The 22885-nt window shown below is 46.8% G+C and overlaps 1 protein-coding gene across 1 annotated transcript; it reads left to right on the forward strand.

The window, feature by feature from the left end:
- Positions 1–2391: 2391 nt before the first annotated feature.
- On the forward strand, positions 2392–19634 carry pank4 (pantothenate kinase 4 (inactive); the record flags this gene model as incomplete). The annotated part of the gene is made up of 19 exons (XM_084440808.1): positions 2392–2509; positions 2822–2898; positions 3236–3444; positions 3865–4048; positions 4212–4304; positions 5047–5200; positions 6433–6614; positions 7065–7146; positions 7267–7367; positions 10044–10199; positions 14082–14194; positions 14559–14646; positions 14939–15090; positions 15825–15880; positions 16075–16124; positions 16299–16403; positions 16588–16688; positions 16880–16948; positions 17917–19634. 19 exons carry the CDS (start codon positions 2392–2394, stop codon positions 18143–18145), a joined length of 2319 nt encoding a protein of 772 aa, XP_084296934.1. The 3' UTR covers positions 18146–19634.
- Between the last annotated feature and the right edge of the window lie 3251 nt (positions 19635–22885).

Genomic DNA, 22885 nt, shown 5'->3' on the forward strand with positions numbered 1-22885 from the left:
TCATGCACTGTCCTGTCCTGTCCTTGCACCTGTCCATTGTTGTTTTGTTGTAAGCACCACCGTGTCTGAAAGAAAATCCTAACCAATAAAGTTATTTGAACTGCATTGATAGAGGGGGGAGAGAGAGAGAGAGAGAGAGAGAGAGAGAGAGAGAGAGAGAGAGAGCAGCTCTCAGCAGTTCACTCTGGCTCAGTGTGTTTCAGGTTCCTTGCTCTGCGGTACAGCTTCACCTTACCTCTGCTTCACCTCTGACCTCTGCTTCACCTCTAACACGTCTGACACACACACACACACACACACACACACACACACACACACACACACACACACACACACACACACACACACACACACACACGGCATAGACACACACACACATGCCACAAACACAGTTATGTTACTCAGTGACACTTACTAAAGTACAGTACACACTTATACAAACCCCACTAACAGTATAACGCAGCAACTTGAGATAAATAGAAAACACGCAGACAACACTCACACCCTTGAGAGGGCGGGGGTCCCAGGCTGACACTGTCAGTATAACCAGCACCTACTATGGTAGTGACTACTACTCCAGTACTATTACCACACAACAGCCTATTACTATACTAGTACTACTACTCTGTATGCGCCGTACATGGAGGCTGTCTCTCCAGACAAGGGGTCAACTCCTCCTCCACCTGGACAAGGGGTCAACTCCTTCTCTCAGTGGGAGTCACTGAGCTCAGGAAGTGGGGGCAGGTCCGCCATCTTGGCCCGACCTTGATGCAAGACGGCTGGGGCTGTGGACTTCAGACCTGCGTCACACGGAGGAGAGAGATGGGGATGTTTATGTTTTATGTTTCCAGTATGTACCAGTTATCTATCTGACTGTAACAATCATTGATTTGATGATCACGAAGTTCTTTGCGAGACTGGTTCTGCAGCACCTTAGGCCCATGGTGAGCGACTTCCTGGACCCCTGCAGTTTATATATCAGGCCCGAATCAGCGTGGACGATGCCATCATCTGCCTACTCCACAGACCCTACTCACACCTGGAGAGGCCAGGAAGCACAGTGAGAGTCCTGTTCTTTGACTTGTCCAGTGCATTCAACACCATCCTGACCCTCCGGCTTGCAGAAAAGCTCCCAGCTATGCAGGTAGACCACGACATGGTGGCCTGGATCAAAGACTACCTCACCGGCAGACCACAGTATGCCCGACTGCAGGGCTGCCTGTCCGATGTGGTGATAAGCAACACTGGTGCCCCCAAAGCAACTGTTCAGTCACCTTTCCTGTTCACCCTCTACACTGACTTCAGCCACAACTCTGGAGCATGCCATTCTTGCATTGTCACGTATTGAAGTTAAAGTTTAGAGAAACAGAATGCTTCTGACGTATGTCTTCCGATATCTCTACGCCAGATGTCCAGATGAATGTATAGAGAGGCACATACTCTTCCAGTAAGGTTCAGGTTAATTGATAACTTCAGGATGTTAAGAAGAACTGTGATTGGATGGTGCAAGTGGGTGTGTCCTTGCCTCTGCCAAACTTAATAAAGGTAGAAGATTGTGTTTATTCAGGCACTGAGCGCTCTTCAGAATCATTGTAGGCTACTGAGTTAATTGTCAGTAAACTTTCTAGATCTACTTAAATCTGGCCTCCAGTGTTTTCTTTAATCGTTTAAACAATAGGCCTTTTTCTCAGCAGCAATGTTGACGTGTCATAGTAGGGTAAACAGGTGTAATTAATAACATGAATTTATGGTCCCTGTTCGATCTATTTGGGTGTGCCAGGGCCCTGATATTGTTGATATTGTGCATGCTGGCTCACTGGAATGGCTGTGACACACTAAAGAGAAGGGGACCATTTACTTTAATCAAATACACCTATGTTTACCCTGCTATGACATGGCAACGTGACTGCTGGGAAAAGGGACTACAGAGACAGCAGCACCCAAGAGGACTCTGCAAATCTGAGTATTTTTAAATTATTCGACAAAGACCTTGGGAGGCTGCTCTCCACCACTTGTGTGTCTGGGAAGCACTCCAGTCCAGCCCACCCAGAACTGCACAAGTTTCAAACAAATTATGGACCAGAGCAGCACTGATTTTTTTTTAAAGTAATTAAAGAACTTACCATGGCGTTTTTGGAATCTCACAGTAGAACAAACAGGCCTGCTGGAGACGAGTAACCAAAGGGAGGTGTTGGCGCTGACATAGTTCTGGATTAGTGATGTGTGTGGAGTTAAACAATGTGACATCGCGAGATCAGGATGGACTCACGAGGCTGGGGTTCCGGGGGGGGCTTGTAAAATGGTGAATAGTGATTGGACCAGATCACTCTAGCTCCCGCCCACCCGCGCACTCTCTCCCCAGCGTCAAGACCCCAGCAGATCTGTCTGACCATGGCGGAGTGTGGACTGATGGACAGGAGTAGTCACAGCATGGACAAAAGCATTACTCTGCCGCCCGACGAGATCTTTCGAAATTTAGAGAATGCAAAGAGGTTCGCAATAGACATAGGTACTTAAGAGTCCAACTTATCACTTCCAATAGCTTTCAGTTTCTGTTTGAACGTAGCTATCGTGGTAGCTAGCTGGACTAACGTTAGCTAGACTAACCTTCTCTGGTTGTTGGCTTTCTCTAACACTTGCTTGCTAGCTGATGTTAGTCAGCTAGCTAACGCTACGAGCCGTGCTTAACTCTTAACTGATTATGTTTAGCTAGCGTTACATATTGCTATTTTTCCGATCCCGTTGCTAGTATGCCTAGCTCGCTACTTGGTGCATACGGTTATGCTGTTGTTAAACGCAGCACATGTGTTGTTTTTGACAGGCGGATCTCTGACGAAGCTGGCCTATTACTCCACTGTTCAACACAAAGTAGCGAAAGTTCGGTCATTCGACCACAAGGTAAGGGTAGGCTACTAATGCCTTAACCTTGAGAACATCCAAAGTATAGATTCAACTGTAGCTAGTTGTGATATTGCAGTGGACAACCATATATCGGCTACAGGTTATGCTAGTTTAGCATAACGTACTTCATGCTTGCACAACCCCCCAAGCAACTGACATTCATCCAAATTATTTTTGTTTATTAAATGCTCAACGTCAATGCATTCCATGGAACATAAAAGGGTGTTAACGACGCAACGAGCGCAACCATACTTTAATAATGCAGTGTAGTGGGCGTAGGCTGCTATACGTGGCTATCTCTTTCCTCTGTGCTAACCCTGTTCCTGTCCACCAGGAGGCAGAGGGCGACCCCCCGTACGAGATATCTGTGCAGGAGGAGATCACAGCCCGACTCCATTTCATCAAGTTCGAGAACGCCTACATCGAGACCTGCCTGGACTTTGTCAAAGACCACCTGGTTAACACGGACACCAAGGTCATCAAGGCCACGGGCGGAGGAGCCCACAAATTCAAAGAACTCATCGAGAAGAAACTCAAGCTCAAGTAGGTGCACTTCGCAGCGTCTGTGTGGTAGAGGGCACATGAGAGCAAGAATACCCAGCTGCAGAAGAAAATGGTGGATCTCCACAGTTGACAGGAAATCACGTGTCCACATACACCGTAAATTGACCCCGGAAGTGTCTTTTTGCCGGGAAGATTATGCATGTCCTACTAACGCTAGTCTGTACCTTGCTGGGTAGCAGGTAACGCTAGTCTGCCCCAATAGCGGTGGCCTAATGTGGTTTTGTTGAGTCATAAGTTCGCTGGGCTACTCTAAGTTGCTGCTGTGAAAGTGGTAGGTCTCTTTACTTTGGCTTTCTTTGGCTTACCATCAATATGACGATTTTGTGTTTAGGCCTATGGGGCCTGTATGCAAGCTAATACGTATATAAACCTGTATCTCCTCTCTCGCATTTACACCAGAGTTGATAAGGAGGACGAGATGACCTGCCTCATCAAGGGCTGTAACTTCGTCCTGAGGAACATCCCCCATGAGGCTTTCGTCTACGCCAAACACGCCGACTCAGAGTTCCGCTTCCAGAACACTCACCCGGACATCTTCCCCTACCTGCTTGTCAACATCGGCTCCGGGGTGTCCATCGTCAAGGTAACGACTGTATTGCTATGGTTACATTAAGCCTACATTAACTTAAGTCCTATCTATCTCTCTCGCGCGTACACACACACACACACACACACACACACACACACACACACATACACAAGCAACACCTGTTGATTCACTGGGCAACTTGTCTCTGTAAAACCAGGTTGAATCTGAGGATAAGTTTGAGCGTATTGGAGGGAGCTCTATAGGTGGTGGGACATTCTGGGGCCTTGGAGCACTGCTCACCAAAACTAAGGTAAAAACTCATGCTTGCACTTCAAGCAGTAGCTCTCACTGTACTTTTGATGTATTTTCAATGATTTTCTGATGTCCCATGATCTCATGTCCAATTATGAGATTTACAGTTTCATTAGCCTTGTGAGACCATCCTGATCTCTCATGTTCAAGTTTCACTCTGCAGACTAGTCTTGACTTCCCCCTATCTCTGTGTTCTGACTGCTGTTCTTCCCCCCAGTAGACCGTAGCCCCTGATTGGTTCCTGTAGTTGATGTATGAAAATGAAATACAGGCCGCTGGTAAAACAGTCTCCCAAAGCAACGAGCGGTAAAGTTCACATTAGTACAGTAGAATAAACACAGCCATAAGTGCAGTTATTGCAGAAATAGACTCAATAATGGCAATTAAACAAGAACAAGAGTATGCACTAGCAGAGTTTCTCGGAGGAAAATACCCACTGCATTTGGCAAAGGTTTTGTTACATGATTGGCTGAAGGAGTAAGTCTGTCAAGGCAAGTACTCCCGCCCACGTTGTAGATAGTGCAAAGTCCAGCCTGATCTGCAGAGAGCTGAAAGCGACCTCGCTAGATCAGGATGGTCTCACGAGGCTGCAGTTTCATAACTCTCCCAACTTTTCTTCTTGTTGACCTTCCTTTGCACAACTGTCGTGTGACCTTGCATTTCCCAGACTCAAAAAAAGCCTATCGGGGCTGAAGTTCAATATTGTTTGTAGAACTACGTGGTCCTTTTTCCTCCTGCAGAGATTTGACGAGCTCCTCCAGCTGGCCTCTAGGGGGCAGCACACCAGCGTCGACATGCTGGTCAAGGACATCTACGGCGGGTCCTACGGCTCCCTGGGCTTGACCGGGGATCTGATCGCTAGCAGCTTTGGGAAATCGGCCACCACTAACAAAGGTGATCAATGTGTCTCGATGCACCCGCTTTGCCAGCCACCAGCCAGTGTCTCCTGACTGACCCTTCTGGTCCTCTGACTGACCTGTCTGGTTAGCTATCTACTAGCAGTGTACATTCCTCTGGAGCTCAGTGCCGAGCAAGACCCCTGACCCACTTAGGGCACGTGGCCTTGTTGTCTCTGTGCTTAGGGGAACGGCTGCTGTTCAGAAATGTAGCCAGGTAGTGGTGGATTGCTACGAGGAGTCATAGTACTGCAGCTCTCTCACAGGCACACGGAAGCAAAGCAATCCACTTTGACTGGCTCGTTCTCTCTGACATGCATGCCATTCATGCTTTGAACCAAGTGGCCTATCCTCAGGCAGGAATGATCCTACACTGTTACAGCATGTACAGCATGCAATGGGTTTCTTTGTCATTTGTGTGAAAATAAGTGTTGCTGACCAGACGTTGAAAGACACATTAAAGGATAATGTTCGTTTTTGACAACCTGGACCTTATTTACGGCATATTATAAGACATTTGACTCACCGAGATAACTTTGGTGTAATTCAGAGGCCTGTAGAAGAAATTTAAAATCCAGCGCGAGCCAAGTATATCCATGTAATGGCGGCGGACGGGGCACTGAGGATGCAGCTTCTAAAAAATCACATTCTCAACACTACGATTGGCTTGTTGGTGCCTGGAATATTGTGTGCAATATGGCTGAATGTTTATCAGATTTTGAGGATATAGAAGAGGACTTAGAATATGATGGAAGCCGATCGTAGCGTAGAGAATGTGAGCCGCGAGTGTAGCCTACAGACGGAGAATAGCCAGTCGGCGCGCTGTGCGCATGCGTGCTGGAGCAAGTGGGGAAGCTGTATTTAGTTTCTAAAGACGTTTCTAAAGATCATGTGAAAACCACAACAAGCTCTCGCTCTATGTAAGCACAACTAGCGATTCATAACTACAGATTGATGAAAACAACCGTTTCGCGGCAGAAAATAGATTTTTTAGAAGCTGCATTCTCAGTGCCCCGTCCGCCGCCATTACATGGATATACTTGGCTCGCGCTGGATTTTAAATTTCTTCTACAGGCCTCCGAATTACACCAAAGTTATCTCGGTGAGTCAAACGTCTTATAATATGCCGTAAATAACGTCCAGGTTGTCAAAAACGAACATTATCCTTTAAAGACACATTTTTTAGGCCTCATTTGCCAAGTTTGTTTTCTTTCAAATTGTGAATCGCAGAGTTCTCTAAAGAGGACATGGCCAAGAGTCTGCTCCACATGATCAGCAACGACATCGGGCAGCTGGCCTGCCTGTACGCCAGGCTGCACCAGCTGACCAGGGTCTACTTCGGAGGCTTCTTCATCCGGGGACATCCCGTCACCATGCACACCATCACCTACAGCATCAACTTCTTCACCAAGGCAAGGACTCTGTCTGCTCCTCACAGGGCCTGTCTGCTCAGGCCAAAGGAATGTGTTTATGTAACAATGCATGTTAAAGAAGCAGTTTGGTATTTAGCATCATAAGCCATATATATATATATATATTATGGTTATTTATAACAACATAATATGATCATAAATAACAAGGTTATTTCTGATCATATACAACGGTCCATATAGAAATCATGACAGACTTTGCGCTCTTGGGATATTAGTGCTCATTGCTCCTGTCAGCTGACCATATAATGAATCTCTGGGCATACAGTATATATGCCCACAGAGCTCATTGTGTACTTAGCTGTGACATGAGCAATGCATATGATCATAAATAACCTAATAACCTTATAACAAGGCTTGTGATGCTAAATACCATTTTGTGTGTGTGTGTGTGTGTGTGTGTGTGTGTGTGTGTGTGTGTGTTCTCGGCAGGGTGAAGTCCAAGCTCTGTTCCTCAGACATGAGGGCTACCTGGGCGCCATTGGAGCCTTCTTGAAAGGAGCGGAGGAGGACAGTAAGTTGAGATGTCATGTGACTCGCAGAACTAATATTGGTATTGCATCATATATTCCTGGTTCCTCCTGATGGGTGTGTGTTAGATGGCGGTCGCCTGCTGTGTTTGTGCCCTGTGTAGATCCTAACCAGTACAGCTGGGGGGAGAACTACGCCGGCAGCTCTGGCCTGATGAGCGTGTCACCTGACCTCAACCCCATGCAGCGCGCTCGCAGTGGAACGGTAAGTCTTGTGACCGGGGACCGTCACCAAGTCAGCCTCTAAAAACTACTCATGTGGGGTCGCCACTAAGTCAGCCTCTAAAAACTACTCATGTGGGGACCGTCACCAAGTCAGCCTCTAAAAACTACTCATGTGGGGACCGTCACCAAGTCAGCCTCTAAAAACTACTCATGTGGGGACCGTCACCAAGTCAGCCTCTAAAAACTACTCATGTGGGGACCGTCACTAAGTCAGCCTCTAAAAACTACTCATGTGGGGTCGCCACTAAGTCAGCCTCTAAAAACTACTCATGTGGGGACCGTCACCAAGTCAGCCTCTAAAAACTACTCATGTGGGGACCGTCACCAAGTCAGCCTCTAAAAACTACTCATGTGGGGACCGTCACCAAGTCAGCCTCTAAAAACTACTCATGTGGGGACCGTCACCAAGTCAGCCTCTAAAAACTACTCATGTGGGGTCGCCACCAAGTCAGCCTCTAAAAACTACTCATGTGGGGACCGTCACCAAGTCAGCCTCTAAAAACTACTCATGTGGGGACCGTCACCAAGTCAGCCTCTAAAAACTACTCATGTGGGGACCGTCACCAAGTCAGCCTCTAAAAACTACTCATGTGGGGACCGTCACCAAGTCAGCCTCTAAAAACTACTCATGTGGGGACCGTCACCAAGTCAGCCTCTAAAAACTACTCATGTGGGGACCGTCACCAAGTCAACCTCTAAAAAGTACTCATGTGGGGACCGTCACTAAGTCAGCCTCTAAAAACTACTCATGTGGGGACCGTCACTAAGTCAACCTCTAAAAACTACTCATGTGGGGACCGTCACCAAGTCAACCTCTAAAAAGTACTCATGTGGGGACTGTCACCAAGTCAGCCTCTAAAAAGTACTCATGTGGGGACCGTCACCAAGTAGGGCTTTGTAATAAAATCCATACTGCAATACATTGCAAGTTTTTTGTCTGCGATACTGGATCGATTTTCTGCGGTACAGTATCGATACAGTAAAAAGTTTACGTTTTTTTTGCACTTTTTTTTATAAAATAGAAAAATATACAGGACGAGTCACAGAATAGATATAGATATAGAAAATTAAGGATAGAATTCAGTCATAGATGCATTATTCATGTTTTTAAAATGTCCTTTCATTCCCTCCGCCCTCAGGATCACCTCCAGGGAGCGGGGGATGGAGTTGTATTTTCAGCTGTATCTTAGAATTTTCGGTAAATGATAAATGATCTACACTTATATAGCGCTTTTATCCAAAGCACTTTACAATGAAGGCCTCTCATTCACCCATTCACACACATTCACACACCAATGGCAGCAGCTGCCATACATGGCGCTAGCCTGCTCATTGGGAGCAATTTGGGGTTCACTGTCTATGCAGAGCTTCACAATGTATTGCGATATGTATCGTATCGCATTGTATAGTGATATATATCGTATCGTGAGGTCCTTGCCAATACCCAGCCCTAGTCCCAAGTCAACCTCTAAAAACTACTCGTGCACTTGTTGTGATTTGAGATGACAGGTGTAAGAAATATGGCGGGAAATCCAGCCAGCCAATCAGAGGGGAAGTTGAAGCTATTGCTACATATCTTGTCAAACCTGCTCAGATCTCAAACTAAAGGGGTGGGACTGAGTTGTTGATTGTGGATGAGGTGTGTGCAGGGCAATTTCATCCCACACCACCAGATGGCGCTCATAACCGACAGGTTGCAGTTGGATTTAGGTGACATTTCACTGTCCATTATAGCTGTTTTCTGACAGTTTATTATCACTCCTGAGGTAATTGTAGTGTTGGTATTTCACTGGAAATGCCACGGCAGCTGTCCTGAGGCAACGGTGTCCCTCGTGGATCTTATCAACCTGACATTCTTTTGTTTTCATGTTCCTCTCCACTTCCTCCATCTCTCTTCCGACTGTTTGTCTAACCTTTCCCTCCAGTTTCCTGTAAGTACTTCCTGGCACCCTGCCCGTGTGGCATGCTTTTGGTCCTTGCTTCTGCTCACAGGCAGTGATGCTGCTGACCTTGTAGCCATAGGCCTGCTTCTGCCACTACCTGTGTGTCTGACCCTAAATTAGATTTAACTGAGAACACTTTTTTAGTTTTAGCTACATCTGAAGACACTGCTGTTTTAAATAGTTGAAGCCGATTTATTCACCTAGCCTCTAGAGAGAGATATGACTAGATTACAGCACTAAGGATCTGTCACCAGTTAGTCATAGGGCACAAAGTTGAGACTAGTCGCTGTTTGGTTTGATGTGTGTGTGCTTGTTTAGAGTAACTGTATGTGTTTGGTCTGTGTCCACTAACCTCAAGGTGTGGAGTGTGGTTAGTTAGAAGGTAGCCTAGTTAGAAAGGATCATCATACATTGGGGGAAGATGTGAAATGCTTTGTCAGATGAGTTGTCCATTAAATTTACATGTAATTGAAATTAGTCTTTGGCATTAGCAACACAGTATAAAAGTGTGGTAATGAGTGCAACAGGCATGCCGCGAAAATGGCATTGAGTCTCTCTTTCTCTCTCTCTTTCTCTCTCTTTCACACGCTCGCATTCTCTCCCCCCTCCATCTTTCTTCCTCCGTCCCTCTTTCTCCACCTCTCTCTCCCCCCCTTATCCCTCTCTCTCTCCCTGCCTTCCTCTCTCTCATCTCTCCCCCCCCCCCCCCCCAGTTCGACATGTTGGAGATGGACCGTCTGGAGAGGCAGCTGGTGAACCTGCCCCTGCTGCAGGACGCCTCGTCCTACGTCCCCGACACGGTGGACCTGACCGAGGACGCCCCCGCCAGGCACTACTGGCTCTTCTGCTTCGAGGAGGCCCTGGACGGGGTGAGCGAGGCCTCCCGCTTGTCGCCGGTTTATTTTGGTTCTTTCTCCAAGCGCCAAGATTTAGGCAAATCTTCCATGAGTCCACAAGAGCGGTTGGCTGGGCTCTCCCCCCTACACACTGACTGATCTCTCACACTCTCCCCCCTACACACTGACTGATCTCTCACACTCTCCCCCCTACACACTGACTGATCTCTCACACTCTCCCCCCTACACACTGACTGATCTCTCACACTCTCCCCCCTACACATTGACCTGCAGTACTCTATTCACCACAGTAGAGATTGTGGTTATGCAACGCTCTTGCTGCTGTAGAGCGGGTCACCCAGTGATCTTAGAGTCGGCGGTTCGAATCCCGGCTCGTCCTGACGACATGACGAAGTGTACATGGGCAAAGACACTGAACACCAAATTGCTCCCAATGCTAGCACCTTGCATTGCAGCTGCTGCCATTGATGCGTGTGTGTGAGAGAGAATTAATTCATTGTAAAGTGCTTTGGATGAACAGACAGCCTTTGTATTTGTAGCTGGGACGGCACATAGCTCTGGAGGTACAGCGGCTGTGGGAACCAGGTGAGGCCAGGTGGGACGCGCACAAATCGTAGGACGCGGGGTTACTGCTAATCCGCACAGACGTGCATTTATTAAGGGATGAAAACCTGAAAAAAAAAAAGAAAAGAAGAGCGACTGAGTCTGAACAACCAAAAACAGGGACTCTTTCTCCCGACAGTCGTCATCTCCCGGCAGCTGTGCTTCGCGGGGGTTGGCTCTCCTAGTCCTGGCGGGGACACACAGAAAAAACACCACGGTTAGCACATTTAAAACTAAATAAGGGGTTTGGAGCCAGCGCTCTGTCTAAACAGCCTACCCACGTCAGCCCTACGCTCCCTGAACGAGGTCTAGCGTGTCCTTTTGAGGGTGTGGCCCCTGACGAGGTGATTCGCCCCAGCTGCTGCTCCTCCAGCAGGGCGGCTGATGAGGCAAGTGGGAACAGCTGGGTCTGGTCGTTGCCTGGGAGACGATGAGTCTCCTGTAGATGCCACTCACAACCAGGCTGCACTGTCCACGGTGCTGAAGTGGCTGTGGCCGGGGTCGCTGCCCGTCACCAAGGTGCTGAAGTGGCCGCCTGGCCTCTCCAAGTGGCCATGCCGGAGCCCTGGCCTCACCAGGGTTGCCACACGGCCGGCTGGGGATGGGAAGGTCCCTGGTTCGATCCTGGTTTGATCCCAGCTCCCAGCAGCGTGTCGAAGTTTCCTTGAGCAAGACTGAAACCCAAACTGCTCGTGGGTGGCACGGTGGCTCGGTGCGTTACCCTGTCACAGAGGTTAAATTCCCCTGGCGAACACTGTAAAAATGCACGCGTTCGTGTGTTGTGTGTAATAGCTAGCCTAGGGCCTATTTACTTTGCAGTTGTGGTTTCCGGTCTAAGCAGATAGTGATTCTCCTGTCCAACCAGGCCAGGTCCAGCCTGGCATATGTGCGTGGCTGGCTTGTTTCTGTTCAGGACTGGTAGGGCGGAAGCTAGTCAAAATGACATGAAATAATGTCTGATAAATTAAGATAGGTCTTGTCGCCTGGACACATCAGTTCCAATGCTTCCGATGCTAATCCTGCACAATAAGAGCAGGATAGCCAGTTAGCTCATGAGCTCACAACAACTAGCAGCAGCTTCCATAACATTAATGGTAGCGGTCAGTGGCTAAAGCAGTTACACTGATGATTCCTGTAACGTTAGCTATTTTGCTGCAATTGGTTCAACTTCTGTTTCTGGACAAAGGTAAGGGATAAACTCATAACACAAGGCTAGTGGACCTACAGTGGGTCCTCGATGGACGAGCTGGTGGACCTCCAGCCGAATCCGCTTGAGGGTTCCTGGCCATTTGCACATTGAATGGCAATCGGACCTCTGGTGGATTATTAGCGTCAGGGACAGCGGTCCGCTAGTAATCCGAAATGCTCCCGCTATTGCTCCACCACCATTCCACTGGTAGTTTATTGTCTATATCCTAGGCCCTTTGGCCCATGGCGTATGGATTTCTATTGCTAAATTAACTTACTCTGAACATTTTTTGGGTAACCCTTTCATAGTCCCCCAATTACTAAACATTTACCTGGTAAATACATGCAAACTATAGCCTAATATATATAATGGGTAATTACTGAGACACTGAGATACTGTAGGTATAATTTCAAAACAGGAGTATTTCAAATGTTCAATTACTGCACATAAATTAAATAACTGACATAGCACCACCAGGTAACCACATTTTTACATAGCTTCTATAACATCCAGTGACAAAAAATCTTCCACACCAGGGCTTGAACCCCTGACCTTTGGCATGGGAGGCGTACGCCCTATCCACTATACTACCAAGGAACTTGATACTGTGCGATGTCATAGTGTTTTTATTTTGGTGTTCTGGGACCCCTGCCTCTTGTGGTGGCAACATAGAAATGCAGGTCAACAGGACGGAGGGATTGACAACCTGACATTTGCTATCTATGGTGCGATGCCACGCACAAAAAAGGGACCAGTGTTTGTCACGCCTCTCTGACAAGAAGGACAAACCTGCCATGTCATAAAGGGCACAGTGGTGGGTACCAGAACTAAGACCTGTGATGAATCTCAGAGCAGAATGATAGACTGTGTCCAGAGCCTTCAACATTGAAGGACTAGCAATCCTATAAATAGTATCACGGTAATCTAAAACTGATAAGAAAACTGCTTCCACAATCCTTTTCCTACAGTGAAATGGGAAGCTTGTCTTGTTTCTATAAAGGAACCCGATTCTCTGTCTCAGTTTGGTGACCAGATCATTCACGTGATATTTAAAGTCGCACTGAAATGAAAAAAGCATTCTGTCCCATTTTGGTTCACATGATTGGTCATAGTGTCAAAGTATATAATTTCTTACTTCTTGGAAAACGGTAGGTCACATGCAATGACGACAACAGGTACCTTAGATTTCAGGAAAGAAAGAAAGACACCGCACACTCTGGTCTAGATGCGAAAAAACGGATTTAAAAGGACGTTTCGGCCGTAGCCTTCATCACAGTCTAGACATAGACTGTGATGAAGGCTACGGCCGAAACGTTGTCCTTTTAAATCATTTTTTCGCATCTAGACCAGAGTGTGCGGTGTCTTTCTTTCTTTCCTGAAATCTAAGGTACCTGTTGTCGTCATTGCATGTGACCTACCGTTTTCGCATCTGTCTTTCTTTCTTTTCAATTTTGTTCCCCGTCTCCAGCACCTCTCCTAGCTTTCCAGGTGTGCGTTTTCTAAGTTTTTTCTCCACACCTTAGATTTTAGGCCAATAATCTCACGACATCCACCCATCAATCAACACTATCCTTCTATCGAATCTGTCTAAGGTTCTTAAAACCTGTCCACTTGTCAATGTTCCAATCAAATTCCTATAAACATTATGTCCCACCCTCATAGCTTGTTTGCGTTGGTAATACGTCAAACTACGGAAGTTAGATGATCTCAAACGTCCGTTTCTGTGCGACTTTAAAGGAGAAGTTCTCATCAATCCATATATCGAGGTATACACTGGGACTCTCTCAATCAAAGAAGCACAAGTGGCAGATATATATACAAGTTATTACTGCTTGCATAGCATTTGATGATCTACAAAATAACACATTCATACACTCACCAACGGCGGCAGCTGCCATGCAAGATGCCGGCCTGCTCATTGGGATTCATTTGGGGTTCAGTGTCTTGCCCAAAGACACTTCGACATGTGGACAGGAGGAGCCGGGATTCGAACCACCGACCCTGCAATCGTTGGACGACCCGCTCTACCTCCTGAGCCACAGCCGCCCTGTGATAAGTGCTGTTGTTAAGAGTGCTGATTTGCTGCTGTGTGTGTCGTCCAGGTGGTGAAGAGAGCCGTGGCCAGCCAGCCGGACCTCCCCGAGGCCGGCGAGCGGGCGGAGAAGTTCCGTCACAAATACCGTCACAAGCTCCAGACGCTGCGGCACCAGCCCTTGTAAGGAGAGCCGCGGGTTCCTTGTCATGTCCAAGAACCCACACACGCCTGTGGACCGTCGTCGTCGTCTGTAGAACGCTGTCGGACGCTTATAGACTAGAGCTTTGACATTTCCTGTGTAGATGCCTACCCTGAAATCCATCTTGCATCTCACGTGATCTAGATTTAGCTTACCTGTCTAGTGAATGTTAAAACTAAGGCTGAGGTTTCGGTATGTCCCAATGTTTATGAATGATGCTATATACAGTCCACATTGTGTAATTTCTGTGTCCGTGCACGAGCGTGCATGTGTGCGTGTGATTACAGTAGTTTCCTATGTCTTTTTTCTCGTGCTAACGTAGAGTGCTTCTCTCCTCACCTCTAGTGCTTATGGATCGCTCACTGTCAGAAGTCTGTTAGACACAAGAGAACACTGTTTAAACGAGTTCAACTTTCCCGACCCCTACTCTAAGGTCTGAGCAGACTCTTATCTCTAGCTTTCTTTCTCTTTCTGTCTCTCTCCTCTCCTCTTTTTTTGAAACTGCTGTTAATTCTCTCATTAGCACCGTTTGTCTGGTGTCCATCGATCTATCCAGCTCTATTTCAGTTGGTTTGGCACTAGCTGACCAAGGTTAAACAAACATAACGTCTACTGAAGACTGTTTAATGTCCAATTAATGACCCTGGGTTTGAGGCCATGTCTCACTGCTCTCTTTCTCTCTCGCCTCCCTCTCTCCCCCTCCTCTCCTGTCCTCCCTCTGACAGATCAAGCAGAAGGAGAACGACATGGCTCTGAAGTACTACCAGAAGGCGGTGCGCTCCCTGGAGCAGCTGAGCTGGGAGCAGAGGCAGTTCGCTCTGGTCAGAGGCCTCCTCGCTGGGAACGTGTTCGACTGGGGAGCCAAGGCCGTGTCCGAGTGAGTGGCTCAGCGGATGGTGGGGCCATGAAGCTCGTTGACCCGTGGCCGCTTGACGACTGACCAGTGCGCCTGGTCTCCCGAGAGACTGACAGTCACCTGGGGTCACCTACCACTGCACCTTACTAGCTTCTTTATCACTCTATCATCTGTGTTTACACCTCATATGGATTTGTCCTCGCATCACTACATAGCTGAGTAGTACTTACTGTATGTGTGCACCTCTATAGCCCCTTGGGAACTGGCTCTACTCAAATTATTAGTCCATTATTAGGCTGGAGTGTTGCCTTACACTCTAGTAACCTGTCTGGTTCAGCAGAAATCAAAAAGATCCAAATGTTTTCTTTAATATATTTGGTACTATGAATACACTATGGCCTCCAAATCTACACAAAATCACTCTAATATCCCCGCCAGAAAATGTGTGATGCTTGTTTGATGTGTGATGCTTGTTTACACAGTACTGTAGCCACTGGGGGAACTCTCTAGAGCAAATGGGCTGTCAAAAACCGGCCTGTACCCTCTTTCTGTTGCCCATCAGGGGTTGGCTGAAGTGCCCAGGCCATATATCGAACCGGCAAAACCATGACCATATTGGGTGTATGGTTGTGAGTTTTACCTGGGGACACTAGCAAGCTATGACTCAAATATATGCCACACACTGTATATTTGTCACTTAACTCCTTTTTCTTCTACATTTTCACCACAATTTCACTCACTTGCGTGCTTTGCAGTGTTCTGGAATCGGACCCAGAGTTTGGGTTTGAAGAGGCCAAGCGCCAGTTGGAAGGTGAGACCGCCCCTGCCGTGTGCCTCTCTCACAGGCTGTCCAACCATCATGAATGTGATGTAACGGATAATAACGCTAAGATAAAATCCTGTTTTTGGGTCTCTCCCGGTATTGACCACTGTTTGCATGCCTATATATAAATGACAGTCCTGTAACAGTCTCCCTGTCGTCTGCTCCCTAACTCCCTCCTGAAGAACGCCCGTGGCTCGTCGACGCCTACGACCAGTGGCTGGAGAGACTGAAGGTAAGAGCCCAGCTCACGCTCCATGTACGGACGCTTTGAATATATATTTGCTACGGTAGATACTGGTTTGCGTGTGCTCCGTGCTGTAGTGTACCTGTTTACGGTGCGATGTGATTTGACGCGATGCTCGGGGACTACGAGTGAGTACTATTTACGCTGCCTTTCTCTTCACAGGGTCCTCCTCATAAGTGTGCCTTGTTTTTCGTAGATAATAGTGGGATAGACATCATTCTGGGGGTGTTTCCCTTTGTCAGGGAGCTTCTCTGTCGCGGAACTGAGGTAAACACGTTCTCCTTGGTCCTCTTCAGATCCGTAACACCGTCACACACTCTGTCCCAGCCCTTCATGTCTCTTAACTGCTACTAACGTCCTCTACGCTGAAACTAACAGGCCATTGAAGAAATGCGGCAAGAGGACTTGGATCGTTCCAGAATTGTTCTAAAATGTTCATGCCGTTTTTAAGGTTGTCCTCGCCAGCAACTCTGGTCCAGCCCTGAATGATGTGACCAACGGTGAGCTCCAGATCCTGACTGAGAGAATTGCCGCGATGGACCCAGTTATTCAGTAAGCATGTGTTTTAATTCGTTTCTCCCACCATTTCACGTTCTAATTTTTGTATTACTGGTATATATATATACAGTGATTCAGGTAACTTGTGAACAGTTGAACGTCAGTGACACTAGGCTGCTGTTGAGTTTGTATGTACACACTGATGTGTTTGTGTGTGTGTGTGTGTGTGTGTGTGTGTTGCTCAGCGCTGCTGTTAAGGAGGACAGGCTGACCTTGGTACAGAGTGGCTCCAGCTCTCCCTGTCTAGACTTGAGGTCAGTTTTCTTCTATAAAAACCAATGGCGTTCCACCTTTATCAGATGCTCTACTGGTTTCAATACTCTAACACAGAGCAACATGTGTGTTTCTTGGGTAATACTACCTCCTTGTCTCAGTGGTAGTTCAGTTTCTGATTCAAGATTAAAGATCTGTTTTCTTTGTCATCTATATGGTTCATACATACTAGGAATTTGTCTGGGGTAATGCTGCATACACTGATGGAGACAACGTTAGACAGGATACAGGACAGGACAGTACAAGACATAGAAAATGCACTATAACCAAATAAAAGAAAAAGAAAAGCACAAACGCCAAATATGTAATATGTACAGAATGGAGTGTGGTCAGCGTATCTACTGTGTGTGTGTGTGTGTGTGTGTGTTTAGAGTGTATTGTGATGTATGTGCTATGTTTCATGTAACCCCAAACTGGACTTAATAATATAAAGTTATGCCAGCACTATGGGGTTGATTATTATAGATAATCCTGAGTTCTTTAATATCGATACAGTAATGCAACACAGTTAATGAATAAAAAAAAAAAAAACTAACGGCAAGTTAGCTAGCACGTTGGCTTATTTTCCAAGTCTGCGTTCACTCCACCATATCCACCATCTTAGATGAGGACGCACATTTTCTTTCCACAACACATTAGTTCACTAAACTCTATTACGTCTTTTTTTTCCTACATCACTATATCACATTTTGGAACAATATCAGAACATGTTTCCTTTTCAATCACTTCACGTCACTCACTCATCACCTCTCCGTTCCCCTCCTTGTCACATGACCCTCCCCTATATAAAATGTTGGCCAAACAATAGTTGCCCTGAACCCAAACACATTTTCCATTTAGCATTAATTGCACGTCCTTACATTTATATGTAGTGTGTGTGTGTGTGTGTGCATGCGTGCGTGCTGTTGTGATATGTCAGTGGCCTCATCTCCCTGTCCTCCGTCTGCAGCCGCCTGGACAAGGTGCTGGCCACGGTGGTGCGCGAGCGCCACACAGACCTGGTGGTGATCGAGGGCATGGGCCGGGCCATCCACACCAACTACTACGCCTCGCTCAGCTGCGAGAGCCTCAAGATGGCCGTCATCAAGAACTCCTGGCTGGCCGACCGGCTCGGGGGAAAGCTCTTCAGCGTTGTGTTCAAGTACGAGGTGCCACCCCAGAAGCCAACGCCCCCGTGAGCCGGGGCAGACCGCCCCCCCCCCCCCCCCCCGGTCGGAGGTCGCCAGGCAGTGGGGGGGGGAGGCATTCCTGAGGGGATGACATCACGACCACCTGGCGAATGACATGCCGATAGTGCTGCCAGGTGGCCAGCCGTGATTTTTTGCAGGGATTTTAAAAGTGGGAGTTGTTTCTTAAAATCAGAATGTGTTCTTTGTTTTGTTTTTTACCCCCCTTGGTTTTTCAGTGTAGCCTACTCTACTACTGTACTTGGCTTGCGTCCTCATCTTGTGTTCCAGCTGACCCACAGCCTGAATATCGCCTGAGTTGAGCTTAATTCCAGTAGCTGGATGAAGCCAGTGTAAAATGGGGGTTGAATGTGTCTGCTTGTACAAGGAGGAGGGACAATTTATCGAAAAGGCGGTCATCAGCACCGACATCCCATCGGTTACCATGGCAACGCTGCATCAACACAATGGGGGGGGGGGGGGGGGGCTTGTGCGTTGTGCTACCGAGGTAATTACAGCTTTCAGTGGCAAAGCTTCTCCACTGAAATGTGCTTAATGTGCCTTGAGGTTGTTGTGATCAAAGCAAGTGTGATCTGCTCAAAGCGCAACCTATTACACGTAACTCTCACAGTTCCCCAGTAGAGGGAATGACCCTTGGAGGATGGTAACGTCTGTTTTTTCATTTCGAAATCGATGTCATGAGTGTCGTCCTCATCCGAATCCATGATCAAGCTGCTTCTATCGCTGCTGAAGCTGATGGAATTTGAGATTACGTGCCGGTGAAGTGTGGTCTGGAGATCATTCATGTTGCTTCAGGGAATTGGTTTTATTATTTCGTCAAGAGTTTATTGGAATTCCAGAAGGTGGCAGTGTTTTACTGTGAAGTGTCTATAACAAGTATTTTGTTCGCTGTTGAATGGACTTTATGACCATGTATCTCAATGATGTTGATTTTGTTGTTGATTCTTACTCAATCTTGACTTGTCGCCATTATGCTGAGAAAGTAATTACTTTTAAATTTGACTCAACTACTGTCACATGCAAGGAGGTGAGGATAACTCTCAACTCAAAAATACGCTTTAACAAAGGCAATAATACTTAGGCCTACCTACATACCTACCTACCAACCTACATACATAAACAAACAAACAAAACTACCTACCTACCAATCCACCTACCCACCCACTGATATACAGCTGAAATCTGTGCCATTCTGGAGATGTGTGTCGCCTTCATGTTTTACCCACTGTTGCACTGTTAATCAAAGAGCTACAGTGTTGTCTAGAGTCACGGACTAAGACCTTGCCGTCAACATGTTTCCAAAGCTTGCGTGACCTGTGGACTCACTTTGTGATAATTGTGTATATTATCATTTGTATATACATGTGATATAAATGTGTAAATAATTCATTTGCATTACTTGGCATACAGTATGAGCTCATGGTGCAAGTTTTAGTAGGGAAAAAGTATGATTTTCTCCTGACAATCACTTTTAAATAAATGGTGACTATATTTTACAGGTGTGTGTGTGTGTGTGCGTGCGTGCGTGCGCTTGGAGGGGGGTGTGGGTGGACTCGTCTAATGACTCGTATCTGTAGAGCCAGCGGGGGGTCCTCGACAAACTTGCCTCCATGCTGTGCCCCCACTTATTTTTCCTTTAAAAAAAAAAAAAAGAAGAAAAAAGATCGGTTTTATTTTAGTTTTTTTTATAGAGGTGCTGCAGTTTTTGCGTCATGCAGTATATCCAGAACCCCCACCCCTCTCCCCCCCACCGCCGCATAAACTTCTGGAAGGTGGCACAAGTAGGCTATTCTGTATGGCTTTTTGTCTGTTTAATTTATTTGATTTTATTTATTCCAGTAGTGTTTACTGATCAAATAGATAACCTAGAGCTATAGATAGCCACTATCTGAAACTATCACAAAAATCAAGGCAGTAGCCTATTGGCACTGAACTAACTGCATTCCATTCAATTTTCACACACTATTCAATATTGTTCTTTCAAGCACAATTTGAAGCTATGGACTTCGCGGACCACCCAGTTTCCAATATGACAATATTCTCGCAATCTTACCTGGCGTAATTCATTAGGCTACAACTCTCTGGATGGGACGAACGCTGACATCAGCCCCTTCACATGAGCGCGCATAGCCTGGTCGCGCGCCCACAGCCGGTGATAAAGCAGATAGGATCCCGACATCTACATCCTACCGAGCGGACCCAGGATCCCGACATCTACATCCTACCGAGCGGAGGACACAGACGGAATTTCAGTCCTATTCGTTGCATCACCCTACTGACATATGACTGACAAGCTTTCGCAATTATAGTCAACCTTAACGGTATAGCAGACGCGGGTAAGATATTTTTTTCCCAATAGTTAGTGAATAATCCATCTAAAACAGATATATCGAGTTTGTGGGTTATTTGACAAATTTGTTTAATATATTTATTTGGTTATCGTTTTATTTCCCGATTGCAGTGCATGCAAGTCACTTTTGTTGCTTTAAAGAAAGTTATTTGACATGTCTGAAATGGAATGAATACCCGTCTCTAGGCTTGGTTTCGAATGGACATCCCGGCATGAAGCATCCCAGCACTGAAGCATCTTATCTGATGTGTTCTGTTGTTACTGGTGTGGTCATTTGGCAGAATTTAATCTAACACAAAATCAATGTTGAGTGTAAGAAAGGAATAGGAAGCTTGTGTTTCATCAGGCTATAGGGCGCATCTAAAATAAATCTCACTACCAAGTAACATAGTCAGGAAATAAGGGAGAAACAGAGATGGAGAAAGAGGGAGAGAGAAAGAGAAGCAGAGAGAGAGAGGGGGGGGGGGGTATTTGATGTCTGCATACATGCAAGTGGTGAGTGTATATTTCTGGTCCGGTGTCTCGGTGAGAGATCAATTTAACATTTATATCAAGCAAACGCGTCGCGTAACTGGTGGCCGCATCAATACCAGGCGTATTAATTAGAGACAAGCCAATCGGCAGGAGATCACAGGAGGAGCTGTGGAGGAAACTGACTGAGCCGCCTGGCCAAAGCTTTACTCTCATCATCATCATCATCATGATTGCTGATGAAATAATATCTCTCTCCAGATCCAGGACTGAAAAACCGCTGGTTTTAGAATACAAAGTTGTTGTTTTGTTATGTCTAACTAAGCCTTATCTGTACATACAACTGGCCTTACAGTGTGTGCCAAATGATGAGAGATTCCATACTCCCCCCCCCTCTCTTTCTCTCTCCCTTAATATATCTTAGTTTTATTGGCATCAGCTCTCTCTCTCTCTGTCTGTCTGTCTCTCTGTCTGTCTCTCGCTCTCTGCAAGGGAGCTTTCTTAGCCTCAGTTCCCCCTCTCTCTTTTGTCTGTCTGTCTTTCTCTCTCTCTCTCTCTCTCTCTCTCTCTCTCTCTCTCCTTCAGTCTCTCTCTCTCTTCTCAGTGGGATGTCTGTTGCTGTGCTCCCAATGCTGTGTCTCAGAGCATTGTTGGAACGTATTTCTCTGTGGCTGTCTGGGGGAACTTGCCCCTGCTGTGAATGTGCGTGTGTGTGTGTGTGTGTGTATGTGTGTGTGTGTGTATATCTGTGTTTGGATGTGTGTGTGTGTGTGTGTGTGTGTGTATGTGTGTATGCGTGTGTACAGTACATATGTTTGTGTCTGTGTTTGGATGTGTGTGTGTGTGCGCGCGTGTGCGTGCGTGTGTCTATGTGTGTGTGTGTGTGTGTGTGTGTGTGTGTGTGTGTGTGTGTGTGCGTGTCTGTGTGTCTGTGTGTCTGTATTTGGGTGTCTGTGTGTCTGTATTTGGATGTGTGTGTGTGTGTGTACTGTACAAGTGCTTGTGTGTGTGTGTGTGTGTTTGTGTGTGTGTACTGTACAAGTGCTTGTGTGTGTGTGTGTGTGTGTGTATGTGTGTGTGTGTGTGTGTGTGTGTGTGCGCGCTCAATCCAGCCCAACAACATCTGCTGTACCTGCCCCCGAGTTCCGTTACCCCAAGCTCATTCTGTGGGACCTTCAGCCTCATCTGGCTGGCTGACAGATGGACCTTCCTTATGGCTCGTTTTATCACCCTGGCCTCCCTAGGCGCTGACCACAGGCTCCACCGCCACCACACGACAGCCCAGCCCATGTGGGTGAGGGGAGACTTTGGGTTGACGAAGCAAGCTTCTGAATCGCTGTGCTATTGATTCCTGAGGAGATTAACTGCAGTCAATACAGCTTGGCTTTGGTATATCTACAAAGGGAAGAGGGTTTTTACACTGTCTGCTGTCAGTTGATATTGACGGTAGTTTGATTTGAACAGTTGGAACAGAACTATAAACTACGGTGTGTGTCTGCGTTGTTCTTTGGATGAAGCAGCTAGCGGATGAGTCCTGAGTCCGGATCTTTGACCCTGAGGTCTTCTCACAGCTGTTCTCCATTGAGGGAACCCGGGTTCCACCTAAGCCCTGTCACCCTTTCTGACAGGCCCCCCACCCCTCACTGACAAACAAACTAACCACATTACAGAAGCAAACGCACACTTAGCAACCAAGCGGAACAGGAACTTCGCTAATTGGGTTAATTAAATAACCAGATAACAAATGGACAAAAGGGTCCCTTGGCGATTTACAACTGAGGTCTGAAATCACCTCATGAAGGCCCACCTAAAAGCGTCCGCTGAAGAGGTTGCCTGTGAAATCTGTCTGGCTGCTCTGACTATCTGCAGGCCTTTGTTTGACGGTGCAGCTCTTAGCCGGTTGCTCTGAG

The sequence above is a fragment of the Borostomias antarcticus genome, assembly GCF_949987555.1.
Source record: "Borostomias antarcticus genome assembly, chromosome: 7".
NCBI lineage: Eukaryota > Metazoa > Chordata > Actinopteri > Stomiiformes > Stomiidae > Borostomias > Borostomias antarcticus.